Source organism: Vulpes lagopus, chromosome 1, assembly GCF_018345385.1.
Source record: "Vulpes lagopus strain Blue_001 chromosome 1, ASM1834538v1, whole genome shotgun sequence".
NCBI lineage: Eukaryota > Metazoa > Chordata > Mammalia > Carnivora > Canidae > Vulpes > Vulpes lagopus.
The window spans coordinates 77,536,069-77,560,667 of NC_054824.1; the positions used below are offsets into that span (position 1 = coordinate 77,536,069).

Below are 24,599 nucleotides of genomic sequence, written 5' to 3' on the forward strand. Positions count from 1 at the left end.
TGGGGACGTGATGAATATCTTAATTGTGGCAATGGTTTCACCACATCATATGTTAAAACTTATCAAATTATATACTTTACATGCAGTTTATTATATATGTTTCATTTCAGTAAAACCATATTTAAAAACAATGAGTAAACCAAAAAAAGAAATATTTGCCTAAATGTCAGCAGTTCTTTTCCTTTGTTTAAATCAAGTACATGAAAATATAATGCATAATATTTGTTAAAAGCGTAACTATCCATTTCTAAAATATTATCTTTTGTTATCTTTTTTAATCATGTTATCATTTTTTAATAGGACAGTCATGTTTTAAAAGCCTAGCCCTGCAAGTTGGGAATGAGAAGGAAGGAGAGTAGCTAATGGTACAGTTGGGTTGAAGAGAGTATTTTCCTAAATATGGAAGCACTTTTATTATGCTTCTCAGCTTAGGCACATGAAACAAGTAAAGAGGGAGAAGCTGCAGGTGGAGACAAAGAAGTGTGAATAGGAGCAGGGTCCTTTACAGTAGAGGAGAAGATGGGATCCAGAAAGTTGATGAGGCTCCCTTTCTCTAAGATTAGAAGAAAGAAGTGAGGATTAGTATATAGAAATGGATGAATCTATCCACCCTGGGGCAGCAGGGTAACAGTTTGTCCCCAAGCCATGTTATTTTTAGTGAAAATAGGAAAGTAGCCTACTGAGAGGAGGAGATAGGAATGAAAGGCTTACAGTGAGGGATGAAAGTTTAGTTTGCCCACATAGGGGAAGAGAAGAGAAGAATCTGATCAGGGACATAAGTACAAGAAGATTGTCAAGCAAAGCTTCCCTCACGCACTGGGTATGTAAGAGGACCTCAGTACTTTCTGCTCTCCTAGAAAATATCAAAAGAAGCATTCCACCTAGAGCTCTCGATTACCAGTCTACTCTGCCTTTTCTAGATCACTATTTTAAAGAGAGAACTTTTCAGAAAAGCAGAATTGTTTTAAAACAAACATGAGATTTTATTATACTGTTGTTCTGTAGCTTCCTTTTTTCCACTTCTCAGTGAGTCTTGAAGATATTTCCTTCTCAGTACATGTAGATATATCTTTTTAAAAACTACTTGTGTATTAGTATTTCTTACGGATATACCACAATTGATGCAGCATTGTAGGTTGTTCCTTACTTTTTACTATTAATATTGCTTTGTGACCATCTTTGTATCTATATCTGAAGATTGTAGATGCTTTTGCACATGTACAGCTAGAGTTGACCCTTGAGCAATGCAAGATTTAGAGGTCCTTACACCCTACAAAGTCAGAAATCTGTGTGTAACTTTTGACTCCCTCAAAACGTAACTACTAATAACCTATTAACTGGAAGCCTTATCAATAGCGTTGGATGTTATTATTAATTAACATATATTTTGCACATTATTTGTATTATATACAGTATTCTTGCAATGAAGTAAACCAGAGAAAAAATATTAACAAAATCGTAAGGAAGAGAAACTACATTTATAGTACTGTGCGTATTTTTCAAGTATCTGTGTATAAGTGGACCTGCACCATTCAAACCCCTGTTGTTCAAAGATCAATTATATTTCTGAGTCTAGATAACTTAGAGTTAGAATTATTTTGTCAAAGATAAGAACATTTTATATTTTGTTAGATACTGTCAAATAGCTGTTCAAATGGAATGAGATAATTCATCTGCCTCACCAAAAAATAATGTTATTTCCTTTTATTTTGGTCAATCCTGCAGCCATAAAATATCTCCTGTTTTAACTTTGCATTTCTTCATATTAGTAAAGCTGAGCACTTTTTTGTATGCTTATAGGCCATTTCTATTTCTTCTGTGAATTACATTTTTATTGCCTTTTCTTACTGATTTGCAGGAGCTCTTGAAGTGTTATGGATTTTTTTTTCCTCTTATATATGTGTCTTTTACTCTTTTCCTTGATGGTTGGTAGATTTTGAGTCTTGCTTAGGAATCATAGATTTCCACCTAAAACTTATAGTTGGTCTTGTTTTTTTGTCTATTTTATGTATATCTCCTTAATATATATGGAATTAGTACATTAAATGATGTGAGGTAGTCTGCCATCATTTTGGATTCAATAACAAATAATGCAGAATATTTTTAGGTAATTTTGGAAAGATAATAGAGACAACTTTTTTTCAGCATTAACTTCTTAGAAGTAAACATTTTTGTAGTTTCTTTGGTATGTTCTCCTTTGTAAGTGGCCACAAATTGTGAAGTTCATTGCAGAACAAAGTGGCTGGTCACTAGCATTCACTTTTCTAAAATAAGGCCATTGGGATGCCTGGGTGGCTCAGCGGGTGAGCATCTGCCTTTAGCACAGGGCGTGATCCCAGGATCCGGGCCCGAGTCCCACATTGGGTTCCTTGCAGGAAGCTTGCTTCTCCCTCTACCTGTGTTTCTGCCTCTCTCTCTCTGTGTCTGTCATGAATAAATAAATAAAATCTTTAAAAAATAAAATAAAATAAGGCCATTAACTTTTCCATCTCATAAAGAAATTATTAGAAGCATAGATTTACATTTCCCAATTTTTTCACTGTGTGACAAACCAAGCAGGAGCATGTCTGATAGCAGTCAGTCCCTGTAGGTATTCTAGTTCATAGTTGTGACATTTCTTTTTAAAAGTAGGTCATTTGTACAGTAATGAAAATACAGAGAAGGAAGACAGAAGAAGAAAATAGCAAGAGGTGATAGGAAATGGAAGGAGATTGGAAAAAAAAAAAAAGACAAGGAAATCATTAAGAGAACAAAAAAAGAGGGGATCCCTGGGTGGCTCAGCGGTTTAGTGCCTGCCTTCAGCCCAGGGCGTGATCCTGGAGTCCCATGATCGAGTCCCGCGTCTGGCTCCTGCCATGGAGCCTGCTTTTCCCTCCTCCTGTGTCTCTGCCCCCCTCTCTCTGTATCTCATGAATAAATAAATAAAAATCTTAAAAAAAGAGAGAGAGAGAAAACAAAAAAGGAAAGAGGAAAAATAAGAGAAGTCATCTTTTTTCTTGTGAGAGGAAAATTTATGCTGTCCCAGATAGTTTTTTAAAAATTATCTCAGATTTAGATCTTTCATCCATTTTGAGTTTATCTTTGTGTATGGTGAAAGAGAGTGGTCTAGTTTCATTCTTCTGCATGTGTATGTCCAATTTTCCCAGCACCATTTATTGAAGAGACTGTCTTTCTTCCAGTGGATAGTCTTTCCTCCTTTGTCGAATATTAGTTGACCATAAAGTTGAGGGTCCACTTCTGGGTTCTCTATTCTGTTCCATTGATCTATGTGTCTGTTTTTGTGCCAGTACCACACTGTCTTGATGACCACAGCTTTGTAGTACAACCTGAAATCTGGCATTGTGATGCCCCCAGCTATGGTTTTCTTTTTTAAAATTCCCCTGGCTATTCGGGGTCTTTTCTGATTCCACACAAATCTTAAAATAATTTGTTCTAACTCTCTGAAGAAAGTCTGTGGTATTTTGATAGGGATTGCATTAAACGTGTACATTGCCCTGGGTAACATTGACATTTTCACAATATTAATTCTTCCAATCCATGAGCATGGAATATTTTTCCATCTCTTTGTGTCTTCCTCAATTTCTTTCAGAAGTGTTCTATGGTTTTTGGGGTATAGATCCTTTTCCTCTTTAGTTAGGTTTATTCCTAGGTATCTTATGCTTTTGGGTGCAATTGAGGAGAACACAGGCAACACCCTTTTTGAACTTGGCCACAGTAACTTCTTGCAAGATACATCCACGAAGGCAAAAGAAACAAAAGCAAAAATGAACTATTGGGACTTCATCAAGATAAGAAGCTTTTGCACAGCAAAGGATACAGTCAACAAAACTCAAAGACAACCTACAGAATGGGAGAAGATATTTGCAAATGACGTATCAGATAAAGGGCTAGTTTCCAAGATCTATAAAGAACTTACTAAACTCAACACCAAAGAAACAAACAATCCAATCATGAAATGTGCAAAAGACATGAACAGAAATCTCACAGAGGAAGACATAGACATGGCCAACACGCACATGAGAAAATGCTCTGCATCACTGGCCATCAGGGAAGTACAAATCAAAACCACAATGAGATCCCACCTCACACCAGTGAGAATGGGGAAAATTAACAAGGCAGGAAACCACAAATGTTGGAGAGGATGCGGAGAAAAGGGAACCCTCCTGCACTGTTGGTGGGAATGGGAACTGGTGCAGCCACTCTGGAAACTGTGTGGAGGTTCCTCAAAGAGTTAAAAATAGACCTGCCCTATGACCCAGCAATTGCACTGTTGGGGATTTACCCCAAAGATACAGATGCAATGAAACGCCGGGACACCTGCACCCCGATGTTTCTAGCAGCAATGGCCACAATAGCCAGACTGTGGAAGGAGCCTTGGTGTCCATCGAGAGATGATGGATAAGAAGATGTGGTTTATGTATACAATGGAATATTACTCAGCCATTAGAAATGACAAATACCCACCATTTGCTTCAACGTGGATGGAACTGGAGGGTATAATGCTGAGTGAAATGAGTCCATTGGAGAAGGACAAACATTGTATGTTCTCATTCATTTGGGGAATATAAATAATAGTGAAAGGGAATAGAAGGGAAGGGAGAAGAAATAGGAAATATCAGAAAGGGAGACAGGAGACAGAACATGAAGACTCCTTTTTTTTTTTTTTTTAAGGAGTGAAACTTTTTTTTTTTTTTTAATTCATTTATGATAGTCACAGAGAGAGAGAGAGAGAGAGAGAGAGGCAGAGACATAGGCAGAGGGAGAAGCAGGCTCCATGCACCGGGAGCCCAATGTGGGATTTGATCCCAAGTCTCCAGGATCACGCCCTGGGCCAAAGGCAGGCGCCAAACCGCTGTGCCACCCAGGGATCCCATGCAGACTTCTAACCCTGGGAAATGAACTGGGGGTGGTGGAAGGGAAGGAGGGCGGGGGGTGGGGGTGACTGGGTGATGAGCATTTGACGGGATGAGCACTGGGTGTTATTCTGTATGTTGGCAAATTGAACACCAATAAAAAATAAATTTATTTTTTAAAAAATTAGGTCAGGCCCTATGAATGACAGTAATGTGGTTTTGTTTGTTTTGTTTGTTTGGTTTTTGTCTTTTGTTTTGGGGATGAGATGGATTTCTGCAGTCCTTGTGGATTGCATCTTTTGCATTGTCCTCATTTTTTATTTTTTTAATCCTTTTTTCATCATGATAAACATTCTCTTTGATACCTATCACCTTCTCCCCTCAAACCGCCCCCCTCCCGCACACCTGAGTGAAATAAGCCAGCCAGACAATACCATATGCTCTCACTCATATGTGGAATTTAAGAAACAAAACAGACAAGCAAAGGGAAAAAAAAGAACAACAAACTAAGACCATTAATTTTAGAGAACAAACTGATGGTTACCAGAGGGGAGCTGTTGTCTTTTTTAGTAGCCTGTTAGATGTACACTGTTAAATGAGTTTGGGATTCATAGATTCATGTTTCTTTATTATTTCCTTTAGGCAATTGAGAATTTTGAACCGGCAACTTAGAGAACAAGAAAAAACTCAAAAGGCATCTGGTGCTCTGGAATGCAACCTTGAATGTAGGTAAAAGAACTTCAAAGAACTGATAGTAAATTCTTTGTTCTAGAAATACTGATAAAGAATTGAGCTTTCTTAATTACTTTGTTTCAAAAATTCTTTTAATTTATATTTGAAAAAATAGGAGTAATACGTGCTAAAAATTAAAATAGCACAGAAACAAAAATAAAAGATCTATGCTATTAGCAATCTCCACAATAGCCATAATATGGAAAGAATCCAAATGTCCATTGGCTGATGAATGGATAAAGAAGACGTGGTATATACATACAATGGAATATTCCTCAGCCATCAAAAAGAATGAAATCTTGCCATTTGAAATGACATGGATGGACCTAGAGGGTACTGTGCTAAGCAGAATGAGTCAGTCAGAGAAAGGTAATCCCGTATGATTCCACTCATATGGGGAATTTAAGAAACAAAGCAGATGAACACAAGGGAAGGGAAGGAAAAATAAAGATAAAAACAGGGAGGCAAACCATAAGAGAGACTCTTAACCCTAGGAAACAAACTGAGGGTCACTGGAGAGGATGGGGTAACTGGGTGATGGCCATTAAGGAGGGCATATGCAGGGGGATGCCTGGGTGGCTCAGAGGTGCCTTCGGCCCAGGGCGTGATCCTAGCGACCCGGGATCGAGTCCCATGTCAGGCTCCCTGCATGGAGCCTGCTTCTCCCTCTGCCTGTGTCTCTGCCTCTCTCTCTTTCTTCCTCTCTCTCTCTCTCTCTCTCTCTCTCTGTGTGTGTGTGTGTGTGTGTGTTTCTCTCATGAATAAATAAATAAAATCTTAAAAAAAAAAAAGAGGGCATATGCAACTGAAGAGTCCCTAAAGTCTATGGCCATACCACCCTGAATGTGCCCAATCTTGTCTGAAGAGTCACTAAATTCTACACCTGAAATTAATAATATACTTTATATTAATTAAATTTAAATTAAAAAATTTTTTAAAAGATCTGTGCTATTACATCCCAATAATACAGCCCTGTTTTTTTAAAGGCCATATTTCCTTTCACATGTCCCCTGCACATATAGAATTAATCTGTTTCACAAATACTGAGTTCTTACTGTGTGCCTGGCACTAAAAAACTATATGTGTATTTTTTCTTTTTTAAAAATGAGATTACAGGGACGCCTGAGTGGCTTAGTGGTTGAGCATCTTGCCTTCAGCTCAGGGTGTGATCACAGTCCCAGGACCGAGTCCCACATCAGGCTCTCCGCATGGAGCCTGCTTTTCCCTCTGCCTATGTCTCTGCCTCTCTCTCTCTCTCTCTCTCTCTCTCTCTCTGTCTCTCATGAATAGATAAATAAAATCTTAAAAAAAATGAGATTATACTGCACATGTTTTTCAGAAACTTGTGATTTACTCAACATGTAGAGGCATTTTTCTTTTTTTTCTTTTTCAAGTTTTACTTTAAATCCAGTTAATTAACATGCAGTGTGATATTAGTTTCCGGTATAGAATTTAGTGTTTTTCACTTGCATACAACACCCACGGCTTACCACAAGTCCCCTCATTAATATTTACCACCCATTTAACCTGTTCCCCTATTCACCTTTGCTCCTACAATTCCCTGTTTGTTCCATTTTATTTTTTTAATTGAATGTATGTATTTATTTATAAAAGATTTTTATTTATTTATTCACAAGAGACACAGAGAGAGGCAGAGACAAGGCAGAGGGAGGAAAGGCAGGCTCCATGCAGGGAACCCGATGTGGGACTCGATCCCAGGACTCCAGGATGACTCCCTGAGCCGAAGGTAGACGCTTAACTGCTGAGCCACCCAGGCATCCCTGTTTGTTCCCTTTTATTAAGAGTCTGTTTTATGGTTTATCTCTTTTCCCCCCCTATGTTCATCGGTTTTGTTTCTTAAATTCCACATATGAGAGGAATCATGGTATTTGTCTTTCCCTGACTTATTTCATTTAGCATAACACTCTGTAGTTCCATTTACCTCATTGCAAATGGCAAGATTTCATTTTTTTTGATGGCTGAGTATATTCCATTTTATATATACGCACACACACACACACACCACATCTTCTTTACCCATTCATCAGTTGATGGACATTTGGACTCTTTCCGTAATTTGACTGTTGATAATGCTGCTATAACATTGGGGTGTCTATATCCCTTTGAATCTGTATTTTTGTGTCTTTTGGGTTGTAGGGCAATTCTATTTTTAGCTTTTTGAGGAATCTCCATATTGTCTTCTACAGTGACTGTACCAGTTTGCATTCCCACCAACACTGTAAAGGGTTCCCCTTTCTCCATATCCTCACCAACACCTGTTGTTTCCTGTGTTGTTAGTTTTAGCCATTCTGAAAGGTGTGAGGATATATTTTATTGTGGTTTTCTTTTTTTGTTGTTGTTTTAGATTTTATTTATTTATTCATGACAGACACACAGAGAGGGAGAGAGAGAGGCAGAGACACAGGCAGAGGGAGAAGCAGGCTCCAAGCAGGGAGTGCCACGCGGGACTCGATCCCGGGTCTCCAGGATCAGGCCTTGGGCTGAAGGCGGCGCTGAACCACTGAGCCACCCGGGCTGCCCTATTGTGGTTTTCAGTTGTACTTCCCTGATGATGAGTGATGAGCATCTTTTCAGTGTCTGTTAGCATTTGTATATCTTCTTTGGAAAAGTGTCTATTCATGTCTTCTACCCATTTTTAAACTGGATTATTTGTTTTTGGTGTGTTCAGTTTGGTACGTTCTTTATTTTGGATACTTACCCTTTATCAGATATGTCATTTTTAAATATCTTCTCCCATTCCAAAGTTGCCTTTTAGTTTTGTTGATTGTTTCCTTTGGTGTACAGAAGCTTTTTATCTTGATGAGATCTCAATGGTTTATTTTTGCTTTTGTTTTCCTTGCCTTAGAAGACCTAACTAGTAAGAAGTTGCTACAGCCAATGTAAAAGAGGTTGCTGCCCATGTTCTCCTCTAGGATTTTGATGGCTTCCTGTCTCATATTTAGATCTTTCATCCATTTTGAACTTATTTTGTGTATGGTGTAAGAAAGTGGTCCAGTTTCATTCTTTGCATGTTGCCATCCAGTTTTCCCAATACATTTATTGAAGAGACCATCTTTTTTTCTGTTGCATATTCTTTTCTGCTTTGTTGAAAACTAGTTGACCATATAGTTGTGGGTTCATTTCTGCATTTTCTGTTTTGTTTTTTTTCTTTTTAAAGATTTTATTTATTTATTCATGAGAGACAGAGAGGGGCAGAGACATAGGCAGAGGGAGAAGCAGACTCCCCACAGGGACCCGGATGTGGGGGTCAATCCCAGGACTCCAGGATCATTCCCTGAGCTAAAAGGCAGACGCTCAACCACTGAGGCACCCAGGCATCCCTCTATACATTGATTTTGTATCCTGTGACTTTACCGAATTTGTGTATCAGTTCTAGCAATTTTTTGGTGGAGTCTTTGGGGTTTTCTATATACAGTATCATGTCATCTGTAAACAGTGAAAGTTTGACTTCTTCCTTGCCAACTTGGATGACTTTTATTTCTTTGTATTGTCTAATTGCTGAGGCTAGGACTTCCAATACTATGTTAAATAACAGTGGTGAGAGTGGATGTCCCTGTCTTGTTCCTGACCACAGAGGAAAAGCTCTTGGTTTTTCCCCAGTGAGGATTATCTTTGCTGTGGGATTTTCATATATGGCATTTATTATGTTGAGGTATGTTTCGTCTAAACCTACTTTATCATGAATGGATGTTGTAGTTTGTCACATGCTTTTCCTGCATCTATTGAGAGGATCATATGGTTCTTAGCCTTTCTTTTGTTTAGAAAGGCTTTCTGTTGTGGTGTATCACATTGATTAATTCTGAATTTTGACTACCCTTGCAGCCCAGATATAAATCCCACCTGATCATGGTAAATGATTCTTTTACTGTACTATGTGATATAATTTGCTCTTTGTTGAGAATTTTTGCATTCATGTGCATCAGGAATATTGGCCTGTAGTTCTCTTTCTTGGTGGAGTCTGTGACTGGTTTTGGAATCAGGGTAATGCTGGCCTCATAGAATGAATTTGGAGGTTTTCCTTCCATTTCTATTTTTTGGAATAGTTTAAGAAAAGTAGGTATTAACTCTTCTTTAAATATTTGATAGAATTCCCCTGTGAAGCCTTCTGGCCCTGGACTTTTGTTTGTTGGGGTATTTTTTTATTACTGATTCAGTTTCTTTGCTGATTATTGGTCTGCTCCAGTTTTCTATTTCTTCCTGTTTCAGTTTTGGTAGTTTATGTGCTTCTAGGAATTTATCCATTCCTTTCAGATTGTCGAATTTGTTGGTCGGATGCCTGGGTGGCTCAGTGGTTAAGGGTCTGCTGTTGGCTCAGGGCGTGATCCTGGAGTCCCGGGATTGAGTCCCACATCGGGCTCCCTGCATGGAGCCTGCTTCTCCCTCTGCCTGTGCCTCTGCTTCTTTCTCTCTCTGTATCTGTCATGAATAAATAAGATCTTTAAAAAAATAACAATTTGTTGGCGTATAATTTTCATAATATTCTCTTATAATTGCTTATATTTCTGTGGTGTTGCTTGTTATTTCTCCTCTCTCTTTTGTGATTATATTTTGGTCCTTTCTCTTTTCTTTTTGATAAGTCTGGCTAGAGGTTTGTCAATTTCATTAATTTTTTCAGATAACCAGCTCTTGGTTTCATTGATCTGTTCTGTTTTTTTAGCTTTTATATCTCTTACTTTTACATTAATCTTTATTATTTCCCTTCTGCTGGCTTTAGACTTTATTTGTTCTTCTTTTTCTAGCTCCTTTAGGTGTAAGATTAAATTATTTATTTGAGATTTTTTGTGATTCTTGAGGAAGGCCTGTGTTATTAAATACTTCCCTCTTAGGACTGCTTTTGCTACATCCCAGAGTTTTGGACCATTGTGTTTTCATTTTCATTTGTTTTCACGTATTTTTTAAATGTCTTCTTCAATTTCCTAGTTGACCCATTCATTCTTTAGTAACATGTTGTTTAACCTCCATGTGTTTGTGGTCTTTCCAAATGTTTTCTTTTGGTTGACTTCAAATTTCATAGCTGTTGTGGTAAAAAAAAATATGCATGGTATGATCTCAATCTTTTTCTCCTTGTTGAGGTCTATATGTGACCTAGTGTGTGATCTATTCTGGAAAATGTCCCATGTGCACTTGAAAAGAATGTGTATTCTACTGCTTTGGGATGAAATGTTCTGAATATATCTGTTAAGTCCATCTAGCCCAGTGTGTCATTGAAAGCCGTTGTTTCCTTGTTGATTTTCCGCTTGGATGAGCTGTCCATGATGTAAGTGGGGTGTTAAAGTAAAGTAAAGTTATTGTATTATCAATGAGTTCTTTTATGTTTGTTATTAATTATTTTATACATTTGGGTGTTCCCAAGTTGGGGTCATAAATTGTAAATACAATTATTGTATCTTCTTGTTGAATAGTCTCCTTTACTATGATACAGTACATAACTTTGGTTTAAAGTTTAGTTTGGGGGCTTCTGGGTGGCTCAGTTGGTTAAGTGTCTGCCTTTGCCTCAGGTCATGATCTTAGGGTCCTGAGATTGAGCTCCATGTCTGGCTCCACACTCAGCAGGGAATTTGCTTCTCCCTCTCCTTCTGCCCCTCCCCCTGCTCATGATCTCTCTCAAATAAATAAATGAAATCTTAAAAAAAATAAAACATTAAAAAGAAAAGTCTAGCTTGTCCATATAAATATTGCTACTCTCTGGCTTTCTTTTGACATCCAGTTGCATGATAGATATTTCTCCATCACCTCACTTTCTTCCTTCCTTTCTTTTTTTTTTTTTTTTTTTTTTAGAGATTTCACTTATTTATTTATTAGAGGCAGAAACATAGGCAGAGGGAGAAGCAGGCTCCCTGGAAGGAGCCTGATGTGGGACTCGATCCCAGAACTCCGGGATCACGACCTGAGCCAAAGGCAGTCAACCACTGAGCCACCCAGATACTCCTCTTTCTTTTTTTAAAAGATTTATTCATTTACCTTAGAGAGTGTGTGCAAGTGGGAGGAGGGGCAGAGGGAGAGAATCTTTAAGTAGACTCCCCACTGAGTGCAGAGCCACAAATAGGGCTTGACCCCACTATCCATGAGATCATGACCTGAGTCAAACCAAGAGTCTGACAATCTCCTGAGCCACCCAGGTGCCCCCCTCCATCCCCTCACTTTCAATCTGCAGGTGTCTTGAGATCCAAAATGAATCTCTTATTTTTTTTAGTCCATTTTGACACCTTATGTCTTTTGATTGAAGCGTTTAGTCCCTTTACATTCAGAGTAATTATTGGTAGATATGTGCTTAGTGCCATTTTATTACTTGTTTTGTTATTGTTTCTAGAGATTTTCTCTGTTCCTTTCTAGCCTTTGTCACTTTTGGTCTTTCTTTCCCACTCAAAGAGTCCCCTTTAATATTTCTTGCAGGGCTGGTTTTGTGTTCACGAACTCCTTTAGTTTTTGTTTGTCTGGGAAGCTCTTTATCTCTCCTTCTACTCTGAATGACAGCTTTGCTGGATAGAGTGTTGTTGGCTGCAGATTTTTCCCATTCAGTATGTTGGATATATCATGCCACTCTCTTTTGGCCTGCCAAGTTTCCGTGGAGAGATCTGTAGCTAGCCTTATGGGTCTTCCCTTGTAAGTTAAGGACTTGTTTTGTCTTGCTGCTTTTAGAATTTTTCCTATCACTGTATTTTGTAATTTAACTACAATATGTGTTTGTGTGGCTCTGCTTTTGTTGATTTTGATGAGAGTTCTCTCTGCCTCCTAGATGTCTGTTTCCTTCCCCAGATCAGGGAAATTTTCAGCTTTTATTTCCTTAAATAAACCTTCTTCCCCTTTTTCTCTCTTCTTCTGGGACTGCTATAATACAAATGTTTTTAACATTTAATGGAGTCAGTGAGTTCCCTAAGTCTACTCTTGTGATCCATCATTTTTCTTCCCCTTTTTTGTTCAGCTTCATTATTTTTTTCATAATTGTATCTTCTGTATTACTTATTTGTTTCTCTGCTTCTTCCATACCTGTGGTCCAGATGGTTTCACATCTCAGATACTACATTTTTCATTTCTGCCAGATGGCGTTTTAACTCTTATATCTGTGATAACGGCCTCCCTGAAGTCTTCCATTCTTTTCTCAAGTCCAGCAAGTATCCCTGTGATTATTGTTTTTTAATTTTCCATTAGGCACATATTTGTTTCTTTTTCTTTTTATCTGTTTTGATTCAATCTCTGACCATGATCTTTTCTTGTTTTTTTTTCTTTTGGGATGAATTCCTCCATTGTGGCATTTTGTCTAGGTCTCTATCTTCTTGCGTTAGAAAAGCTGTCCTGAGAGGAATGGCTCTCTGAGGAAGAGGTCACATAGTGTCTAGTCCAGGGCCTGGTGCTTCAGGGAGTGTCTCTGGTGTGTGCTGTGTGCACTCTGCCACTGTGTTTTGGTTGCTCTGTCCCTCAGGTCATTTGTCTGCAGAGGTTCTCCTTACCTGCTGTGGGCAGTGTTTGAACCTTGGCCAGAGCATGGCAAGTTTTAAGTAGGTATCTCTGGTTTGCTTGTTAAATGAGACTTGATGCTACTTCCACTAGAACTCTATGGTTGGTAGACATGGTGTGTGCCAGGGTTTGTGCTGGTCTTCTGGGAAGGGACCTGCTGTGCTGGTCCTTAAACAGACTTGCCCGAGAAAAGCAGTACCAGCAGAATGTACAGCAGGACTTAGTGTAAGCAGGTTAGGCAGCCGGTGTTGGTGATGAATTGGTTTATGCTAAAGGGTGGGAGAGGGAAATGGCACCAGCCACTCCCTTTGTCCCCAGAGAGGGGAGTCTGTGCTTGCTGCTCTAAGGGGGCCCTCTCAGAAGAGTGGATAATCTCCCCTTGTGCATCCTATGCATTTTTCAGATTGCTGTTTTTATGGTGTCCATGTCTGGGTTACTTGCCTACTGGAGCAGCGTAGTGCACTTTGGGCTCTATTCCAGCCAAGCCTGCTGACTTGTAAAACTCCAAACTTTGGGGGCCTGGTGTGGTAAAGACCTGCACTGGTCTTCTGGAGGAGGCTTTTCTGCACTGGGACTGATGCAGGTTTGACCCAGAAAGGTAGTCATGCCAGAGGACAGGGGGTGTGGATTTGGAGCAAGCTGGTCAAACAGGCAATGTCCTGGTTAGCCGCCCTCAGCAGGTGTCTCTGCCTTTGCTGAGGGGTGGGGAGGGAAAGGGAGCCCACTGGGTCTTTTGTCCATGGAGAGGCAACCACCTCCCACAGATGTGCTTCAAGAAGTAGGAACAGTCGCTCCTTATGCCCCTTTGGGGGTCCTCAGATCATATTTTCTGCCCTGGGTTACTTGCCTTCCTTTACTCCAGGAGTAGGGCGACACCCTCAGATCTCTATCCCAGCCAAACCCAGGGACCTCTGGGCTTAAAGAAGTTTAAAAAACTGGTTGTAAAAAATTCATGAAAGTCAACCCCTTCTCATTTTCCCAGCCAATGGCTTTGGAGAAGTATTCTCCTTGCACAAACCCCTGTGCGCTCTAGTCTTTCTCAGTTTTCTCTGCAACCAAGGCTCACTCCCCTCTGCAGCAACCTGTTTCTCCCCCAAACCTCTTGTCTGCACTTCCTACCTTCCTTGATGTGGCCTCTTCTCTCCCTCTGGTTGTACAGTTTATCAGTCCTTAGATCAATTTCTTGGGTGTTCAGAATGATTTGATAGTTATCCAGCTGTGTTCAAGGGACAAGGCAAGCCTAGGGTGGTCCTACTATGCCACCATCTTAGCTTTCCTCCTCCCCCCAGTAAAATCTGTAATGGATATTTTTCTTTCTGTTTAGGAACTATTTGGATATTATACTTCTGTGATTCCATCATAATGTATTTGAAGTTTTCTATGTAGGTATTTTCCGTAGTGCAAACAGTGCTGTAGTAAAAATATTATGCATGTCTTTGTGCATGTGTGTGAGCATTTTGTAGATTATAGTTGTAGAATTATTATTTTTTTAAAAGATTTTATTTATTTATTCATGAGAGACACAGAGAGAGAGAAAGAGGGGAACAGAGACACAGGCAGAGGGAGAAGCAGGCTCCATGCAGGGAGCCTGATGCGGGACTCGATCCCGGGACTCCAGGATCATGCCCTGAACCAATGGCAGACACTAAACCGCTGAGCCACCCAGGGATCCCTAGCTGTAGAATTATTGAGTCAAAGGATATATACAGTTGGAATTTTGACAGATATTGTCAAATTGTGCTTATGAATCGTAGAGTTGAAAATAATAGAAAAAAATAATAGTAATAGAAAAAAATAATAGTACCTTAGGAAAAGATGAGACCTATTTGTTTCTTTGTTATTTATTCTTGGGATCTTTTCCTAAGCCTGACAAAACTCAGATGCCACAAAGGAAGACATAATAAAATTTGTCCTCAGAATTCTTTTTCATTTTCTGCACAGCAAAATTGTAAACACATTTAAAATGCATCAACAAAATGGGGGAAACTTTTCATAATACAGGATATGACAGAGGCTTAATTTTCTTAATACATAAATAGTTCTTACAAAGCAGTAAGAAAAATACAGAACACATACTTCGTAAAAGTGTCATCTTCACCGAAGTAATTTTGAAAAAATTCACTCTGAAAAAAAAAGAAAAGAAAAAGAAAAAAGTCACTCTGATTCCCCTATGAATAAACAGTAGGGGGTGGGGAATAGAGGCCAAAATGGGACATGGGGAGATGGTGGTTGCCATTCTACATAGCTAATCTCTTTCTGGTCTCTGCTCATTTACCTTATTGTTCCCTTGAGAGCATGTATTGCTATTAATAATAACTTGTTTGTTATCAGCTCTTTGAGAGCAAAGACCATGTCTGCTCTTCACCACTTTATGACCAGATTCTAATACCCTGCCTCACACTTAGTAAGATTTCACTCGAGGCTGCATTTGTTAAATGAATGTGCTGTATACTTTTTTTAAAAGGGATCCTTTTTTTTTTTTTTAAGATTTTTTATTTATTTATTCATAGAGACAGAGAGAGGGGCGGGGGCAGAGACACAGGCAGAGGGAGAAGCAGGCATCATACAGAGAGCCTGATGTGGGACTCGATCCAGGGTCTCCAGGATCACGCCCTGGGCTGCAGGCAGCGCTAAACCGCTGCGCCACAGGGGCTGCTCTGTGCTGTATACTTTTATAGCCATTAAAGAGAATGTGATAGATCTCTGTGCTGATACATATTGATCTAATGGGGGGGGGAAGGACATGATTAGAAACAATGGGTACACTATGATTCATCTCTTTAAATAAATATGTTATATGCACAAGTATTTTTCCAGAAAGATCTCAAAGTTAATAATAGTGATTGCCTTTGGGAGGAGAGTGGAGGTAGGGTGGGCTGGAAGATTCTTCATTGAGAATCACTTGGTATGTCATGACGTTTGAATTTTTTTTACCTTGTGCATGAATTATTCTTTCATTAATAAGGGTAAAAAAATATTTTTAATGCCCCAGATATCAACTGAGGAAGAAAGATATGACTAATGCATCAAATTTTTAAAATATATTTAGTATTTACCTAGAACTGCTCAAATATATAATGGTAAAGCAAAATCAATAAATTCCAGATCTTTTTCAAATACAGATCTTTTCCAACTTTGTGCTTTTTAAATTTGGGCAACAATTATTTGATCTGCTTTGTCTTGCAGTGTTTTCCCTTCAGTCATTGAACAAGTCCCTGCAAAACCAATTACAGGAGTCACTGAAGAGCCAGGAATTACTACAGAATAAAAATGAGGAACTTTTAAAAGTGATTGAAAATCAGAAAGATGAAAACAAAAAATTTGCTGGTATGTTTAAAGAGAAAGATCAAACTTTACTTGAAAATAAACAGCAATTTGACATTGAGACAACAAGAATAAAAATTGGTATGTATTTGAACTGTACTTATGGTCACATTTTTTAGAAAGGATGAGGAAACTGAAACTTTCTTGTGGTTTCAGAATTGGAGGAAGCCTTAGTCAATTTGAAAAGCTCCCAGTTTAAGTTAGAAGCTGCTGAAAAGGAAAATCAAATATTGGGAATAACATTACGTCAACGTGATGCTGAAGTAACTCGCCTGAGAGAATTAACCAGGTAATGTTGACTTCATTTGAATAACATGCCTCTTGTCAGATTATTTATAGACTTCAAAAATCATTTTAGACTTGCTCTTTTTCCCTCTTTCCTCTTATTTTGTCAGTAATTTCTAATGGTGTTTTCTTCTGCTCTAATTAGGTTTAGAAATGCAAGCCTGGCTCAGTGCTTTTTAAGCCATGTGATTCCTGGAAAAGGGTGCTTGTAAGGAGCTTCAGCTTTTTAAAAGTAAGCTGAAGACTAACTTAGCAAATGGAGAGGAGCCCTCTGGCTCTGAAGCCAGAGAGACCTGAAAATCCCAGCTCTAGCATGTACTAGCTGTGTGACTTTAAGCAAGTTATTTACCCTCTCTAAACCTCAGCTGTAAAATGGGGCATGATTAGGGTTGATAGGAACACTAAGAAATCATTCCCGTGAGGCCCTGATCACAGATGCCTTCATGCCAGATGATCCTAGGAAAGTCACTTAGCCTCTTTGAGTCCCAGTGATTTCATCACGAAAGTGAGGGAGTTGGCAGTAATCCCTAAGAGCCCTTGCTTCCCTAACATGTCTTTTCTCAAATAAATAAAATCACACCACTCAATTTTTATATGATATTTACTTTCAGAGTTCAGTTTTCTCTTGAAACATTTGTTAAGAATTGGACCAACTACTTATTTAAATCCCAGAGGGGAAGTCAGCGATTTTAGGCCTGCATATCATCAGATGTGGCCCTGCATTTACATGATCCTGCAAGTTCATCATTCCAAATATAAAACAATTTTGAATATAAAACAATCTCCTTTATATTTCAAATGAGAAGGTCTGTTTTAAATTATGAAATTTTAGGGAAATAGATGAAATAATGATACATATGTATGTATATAATACTTAATTTACTAATTTGGTTTTGCAAACATTTGAAATGATTCTATATAAGCTATGTTAATATATAAATACTGCATTTTTCTCACACTAATATTTCATTCAAACTTTTATTGAACAATGGGGAAGAGCAAAAGACACTTGTATATCCATGTTGTGCTATAATTAATTAGGCTCTAGTCAGAGTTTCTAAAATGTTGGCTTATACCATTCTTGTGAGAGAATGTAAAGTGAGAGAATGCCCCTCCTTATGAAAGCCTTTATAAAGTTGCCAAAGAAAAGTATCTCCTCTTTTTTTGAGGAGTAATTTTGGGATGAAAACTCTGTTATTATCGAGTATTTATGGTAAAAGAAACCAGTCACAAAAGACCACATATTGTATGATTCCACTTAATATAAAATGTTCAGAATAGGCAACCCCATGGAAACAAAAAATAGATTAGTGGTTACCAGGGGCTGGGAGAAGAAGAGAAGGGGGGAGTGAGTGCTAATGGGAATAGAGTTTCCTTCTAGGGTAATGAAAATGTTCTAAAGTTGGATAGAGGTAATGATTATATAACTCTCTGAATATACTAAAGACAACTCAATTATATACTTTAAAAGGGTGAATTTTATAGTATATAAATTATATTTCAATAAACTTAAAAAAATACATGTGGTATAGAGTCCATGTGGAAAAGAAAAGTAGGACAGCAAGTCAGCATGGTCAGGTTCCATGAGCAGTTGTGTAGGTGTCCCTGGGAGCATCTCAGTATAAGGGGCATGGCGCTTAGCCTCTAGCAGGAATTGAAGCAGAGGATCTAGTTGCCTGAGAATTTGCTTTTCTTTTCAGTCTTTGCTTCATACCACTAAACCTAGCTCCTTGATGAGCATGAAATAAGAAGCTGATGTTATCTTTTATTTACAATGTACTTTGATATTTCCCCCCCCAAATCTTCTCTCCCATATCTATTTTATTTGTCCTCGTCTATGATGGAAAGATTTTAATATCTGCATATTCATAGATGGGGAAACTGAGACCAGGCAAGTTAAATATTAAAGTTAATAATGGATCTGGGACTAGAACGCACACCTCTTAATCCTAGTCAGGTTTTCTCTCACTCTTGCACATGGCATGTCCTTCACTAAAATAGCTTATTCCTGGTAACAACTCCATGTGTAATTTAGTCTAAGTGAACCTTAGCATTTTTTTTTTTTTTTTGCCTGAGAGATGTAAAGATGAATGGATGGATTCATTTGTTTATTCATTTATTCAATAAACATTTATTATATATCATGTTCTAAATATATATGTGTTAAATACAAAAATATGTAATCTTAGTTTATTTATGAATATCCATATCATCAAGCTTTTAGCTTTTAGCTTGATGATGGATATACGAAGATACATGCTTTTTTAAGAATAAACTCACTAAATATTATTTAACATGTGCATTTGTGAAGAAAATTGATACTAAAAATGTAAGGACAGTTTTCATAGCAAGTAATAGTATAATTATTATAGAAATTAGCATCAATGAAGCCCAAGGAAATGAAGGGTCTTCGCTTGACTTTCACGGCCAGTCAGTGCCCAAGCTGGCACCGGAGCCAAGATTTTAGATTCTCTCTTTAACCTTGCTTCCTGTTTTGGAAATCACAGCTTCTCTCTGACAGAAAAGGACATGTTTTTAAAAGATTGTTCTACCTTTGTACCTGCTCATTCTTTGAAAATCACAATCTGCCTTTTGTAGTGTTTTTTTTTTTTTGGAATGAGAATGATTCACTTGCAACTAGAGCCTTTTCTTAACATTCACCTTAACATATAAGCATAGGAGATGAAAAAGGTCTTTACTTCTTGTATATTATCTGCTTTTAGGAAAGACTATGTCTAAAATATTAAATGTAAATGTTTTGCTTTCCTTAAGACTCTCAAGAGTTTCCTGTCAGTTTTTTCTCCATTGTTATCAAGGACCTTTGCTTTTTATGCTGGGCATAAATCCTATGTCATGACTACTAGGTCACCCATTAGATTAAATAGTCTCTATAAATGATTATAGAAACATAGTGGGCAAGCTTAGCACAGTACTTAGTACTACCCCTATGTTTTCTGAAGATTCAGTAACAGCTTCAAAATCTAAGCATACCCACAGACGGCGAATTTTGTTTTGTCAAGACAAAAAGTTCATATTTGAGCTTAATTGCATCTAAATTCACCCATGCTGGTGATTTATGGTATGTTTGGTGATATCCTGTGCAGTTTAGTTAATTAGGAATAACTCCAATACTAGAGCTGGGCTTCTGTGACCACTTTTACTTTTGACAAAGGGTAAAGCAGCAGCCCCTACCAGTATAGCTAAATCTTCAGCTGGCCTCCTCCTTCTTCCCTGTAGTCACACACTCAGTAAGGCAGATGTGTGTTTTTTGTATGTGTTTTAAATAATCTCTTAAAGATTTCACAAAATTTCTGAATGCCTTTCTCAGACAGTTGGGGAGAAATAATGGGACTAGAAGGTGCATGTATTTATTCTAAACAAATACCCTAAGCCATCTCTCTCTTCCTTTTCTAACCTTCAGTAACTTTGAAATACACCCTTATCACTTTTTCAAAATTTCACTATAACACACGTTATAAAACCATTAAAATGTGAGGAAAATGCATGTTTTCAGTGAACATGTGGTATTCTAATAGCTTCAAAAACACTCTTATAAGTGCTGATACTTATTTAAGTTAGTATACTTTTATAAGTAACTGAGAAAGAACCTTAAATTTCTTATTATAAAGATATGTCAGCTTTCTAAGCATTAAAAAATCAGTGTGTTTAGGTATATCCCATATAACAGAAACAGAAATGTATCCACTTCATAGCTATTGAGGTATTCATATTGCTTCTTTATAATTTTAACATATTGTCATTTCTTACAGAGATTTTTCTTTTAGCTTCAGAGACAATGATTCATGTTTTGTTTAAATCAGAAGTTTAGGGATTACTATTAATTTCCAGAGATGAAACATGTTAATGTCATTGTCCCTTTCTTCCTTTCTTCATCACTGATTTTGTTCACAGCAAAGATAACATGTTTATTTAAGTCTGGAAAGAAACCTTAACATAAGTATTGCTTTTCTAAAAACAAATAAAAATGAAAATTCCAGGGATCCCTGGGTGGCGCAGTGGTTTGGCGCCTGCCTTTGGCCCAGGGCGCGATCCTGGAGACCCGGGATCAAATCCCACATCGGGCTCCCGGTGCATGGAGCCTGCTTCTCCCTCTGCCTATGTCTCTGCCTCTCTCTCTCTCTCTCTCTCTCTGTGACTATCACAAAAAAAAAAAAAAAAAATTTAAAAAAATGAAAATTCCAGTATGTAGTCTGCTGGAATTAATAAGTGGGTGATTATTCATTACAGCGTTTTTAAAAAGGTATGTTCATAGTATATATTTTTTGTCTTTTAATAATAGCTCATTAGCTTCTTAAGAGAAGTATGAGAAAAAGTGGTAGGAGACATTGCCATTTGGAGAGCAATCAGAACTCAAAATAGGTGTAAGATGACAGCATAAGCCAGGTTGGAAAAAAATTAGTTTTTCCTTCTGTAGGAAAAAAAATCACTCATTTTATATCCAGAGGTAAATCACTGCTGTAGTATAAAGATTTCCTTGTGGTATTTTGTTTGGATATGCATGACTGTTTCTACAAAAATAGCAATGTATCTTTGTTACTTACGGACTGCTCTTTTAAGTTTAATCTTAAATAATGAACATTTCTCCATCAGGAAATATTCCTTACAACACAACCATAAATGGCTGTAGTGCAACAAAGCATAATTTACCTAAATCATTCTACTGTGTTTAAAGATAGAGATACTAAATCCATCTATTTTCTATTATAAATTATATATTTATAAGTATATATTTGGGTACTGCCTCTTGGCGCATATATGTAGAATAAATTCCTAGAAGTGCAAATCAGTGGGCCATACAGATATTTGGGACTTCTGATGTTTTGCCAGTTTGCCCTCCAGAAGGGTTATGCTAGCGTATGCTCCCGCTACGCTTGAAGAGGACCTGCCTCTTCAAGCTTCTCTGACAGTAGGCATTATTCTTATTTTACCATGGTAATTTGATAGGCCAAAAAAGAAAAACATCATTTTAAAAATTGGAATTTCTCTGGTTAGAAGGTGAACTTTTTAAAACATCCCTACTGGCTACTTGTAATCTTTTAAAATTACTCTTTGATGTCCTTTGTATTTTTTTTTAATTGACATATTTCTTTTTTTATATATGATATGTTAGAATCTATACATGATTCAATTCAAAAGGACCAAAAGCTTGGTATAAAATGGCTCTAATAGGACTAATAATAAAAGCTGCCATCAAACGAACACCTCTATAGCCTGAAGTGGTGCTGAACACTTGGCCCTCACATTTTATTATTTTATCTTATTTAATGTTCATTGTAATTCCAAAAGTCTTCATTTTGCAATTGAGGAACTGGAGATTCAGAAAGGTTGAATGACTTGCCCAAGATCACAGCTAGTGATAGGATTTTATTCCATTTCAGACTTCAAATCCTGAGTGTTTTTTCTAATATCACACTTCTCTTGGTACCTAGTTGTTGCTCATACCTAATTATACCAGGTAATTATCTCTAACTGTCCTTTTTTCTCAGTATTGTGTCCCAGTGTCCTTTGCATGTATACTTAAATAGAAAGAATTTAATTACTAACAGAATCCACACCATTTTTGCAATGTTGCTTAAGAACAAAGTATTTCATACCTTAAGAGAAAGAAATTTCTGAACCTGTATTTTTAAATATCATAGTACTAGATTTGATACAGACCAAGATCTCTTAATTATTTGTTATTGCAATTTACTCATTCCAGAGTGCAGTCTGTGATTTTGTGCTTTTAGTTGCTTTTTTCAGTGTTATAAACCAGGCCAGGCGCTTGCTTCAAATTCTTTTAAAATGAGGTATAAATAAATAAATGAAAGAAACAGATAAAAAAAAGAATAATTGGTGTACTAAATTCTTCTTAACAGAACTTTACAGAGCAGTATGGCAAGGCTTCTCTCAGATCTTAGCATGGACAGTGCTCGCTGCAAGACTGGGAATCTTACCAAAGCACTTCTGAACATTTATGAAAAACAACCTCAACATGACCCAATCCCAGCTCATACTTCCATAATGAGCTACCTAAGTAAGTTAGAAACAGATCACAATTTTACACATTCAGAGCCGCTCTCTGCAGTTAACACTGAGGAGAACATAGAGCCAGATAGACCTTATGAAAATGCTTTGCCCTCCAAAGGCCCTCAACAGAGTAATACAAAGAGCATGGAGGAAGCATCAGCCCCTGGGATCATTCCTACCCTTTCAAAACAGGATTTGGTGGAGGACAGCGAAATTACAACTCTAATAGATGATGGGTGTAATCTGGATAATACAATTTACATTCCATTTGCTAGAAGCACATCTAAAAAGAAATCACCGCTATCTAAGAGATTATCCCCTCAGCCACAGATCACTGTGGCTTCACCACAGCTGGTCGGCAACAGTGGATGTGTCTCTGAGAAAGAAAATAAATCGTGTGCACCTAGAGTTGGTTCCTCTTCCAAAAAGGAAGCAGAAGATGCACCTGAGAAACTTCCCAGAACAGCCGATATGAAAGACAAGCAGCTCCTCAAGAAAATAAAAGAAGCCATCTGCAAGATCCCTGCTGCCCCTGAGGAGCCACCAGAACTGGCTGTGGGTCATGACCCCTCCACTTGTCAGAGCAGCAGCTTTCAAGTGAGAAGTAGTTTTGTCTCTGATGGTAGCTTTTTAAATTCTGACTTAATGTCTGACTGGAGCATCTCTTCTTTTTCAACATTCACTTCTCGTGATGAACAAGACTTCCGCAATGGCCTTGCAGCACTGGATGCCAATATTGCTAGACTCCAGAAGTCCTTAAGGACTGGTCTTCTGGAGAAATGAACTCGGAAGAAAAACGATTGAGTGCTTCTCTTTAAGAATAGAACATGGCTACATTGAATGTATATTTTCAATTTCTTTAGAGAAATGATATTTTATATTATACTAATTATGTATGATAATTGTATGAATAATAAATTTATTATTGGACTATACTGGCAGTCTGGAGCTTATACGTACAAACTGTCTTAAGAAATTGACATTTGTTAAGAGAAGAAAGTTGTCGATAAATGGGAAAGTATTGTAATATTTTATTTTAGAACTTTACCCTTAGAGGTCTTTATTTACCCTGCTGGGCTGAGGGTCCAGGTCAGAAGGATTCTCTGGTTGTCCTAAAGGATAGTGAAAAGGGAGTCTCTGGGTACAATTTATCATATTCAAGTTAGAGTTTCTTTTCTCTTTCCGGATTCTTGTTTGTTTTTTAATGACATTGTGTTTTTATATGGGGTGCTGTATGCTGCAGGCTAGTGTTGTTGGTGAGATATAAATATTTCTTGTAAGAAGAAAAATGCCAGTATGTCCATCTCTTAAAAAACATTGATTGGTCCAAGAAAATGCAAATAACATCCTGAATTAGCAAATGGTTTCTGAAAACCTTGGCATTTTTATTTATTTTTATCCTTTATTTATTTATTTTATTTATTTTTATCCTTTATTTATTTTTAACCTTTTTTAAAGGTTTAAGACCTTTAAAAAAATAGACTGATAAAGAAATGCTAATAGATAAGTCTTAACTTGGGAAGTTTGATTTTTTTTTTTAAATAAATGAGAGATGTTTGTTTTTTGTCCTTATTATATTTGAACATAAAGGAGTTTTTAAATCTTTTCTTTGTTTTTTTTTTAAGGTTTTTATTTATTTGGGAAGCCTGGATAGCTCAGTGGTTGAGCATCTTCCTTCTGCTCAGGGATGATCCCGGGTCTGGTGATCAAGTCCCGCATGGGGCTCCCTGCATGGAGCCTGCTTCTCCCTCTGCCTGTGTCTCTGCCTGTCTCTGTATGTCTCTCATGAATAAATAAAATCTTAAAAGAAAAAAAGATTTTTATTTATTAGTTTGAGAGAGCATGTACATGAGCAGGGGGGCAGGTGGGGGAGAGAGAGAAGCAAATTCTCCAGCCAAC

General features: G+C 37.6%; 1 protein-coding gene across 2 annotated transcripts in view; it reads left to right on the top strand.

The window, feature by feature from the left end:
* Window positions 1-24,228, top strand: part of CCDC14 (coiled-coil domain containing 14) — a 51,317-nt gene extending 27,089 nt beyond the window's left edge. The window contains exons 10-13 of one of the 2 annotated variants that reach the window (XM_041773572.1): window positions 5,496-5,578; window positions 16,248-16,388; window positions 16,542-16,674; window positions 22,550-24,228. In XM_041773572.1, coding sequence (XP_041629506.1) covers window positions 5,496-5,578; window positions 16,248-16,388; window positions 16,542-16,674; window positions 22,550-23,483 — 1,291 coding nt within the window. In that variant the 3' untranslated portion in view covers window positions 23,484-24,228. Of the gene's footprint in view, window positions 1-5,495; window positions 5,579-16,247; window positions 16,467-16,541; window positions 16,675-22,549 lie in introns of both variants that reach the window. The other variant, XM_041773568.1, reaches the window with a different exon arrangement.
* The last annotated feature ends 371 nt before the right edge of the window (window positions 24,229-24,599 follow it).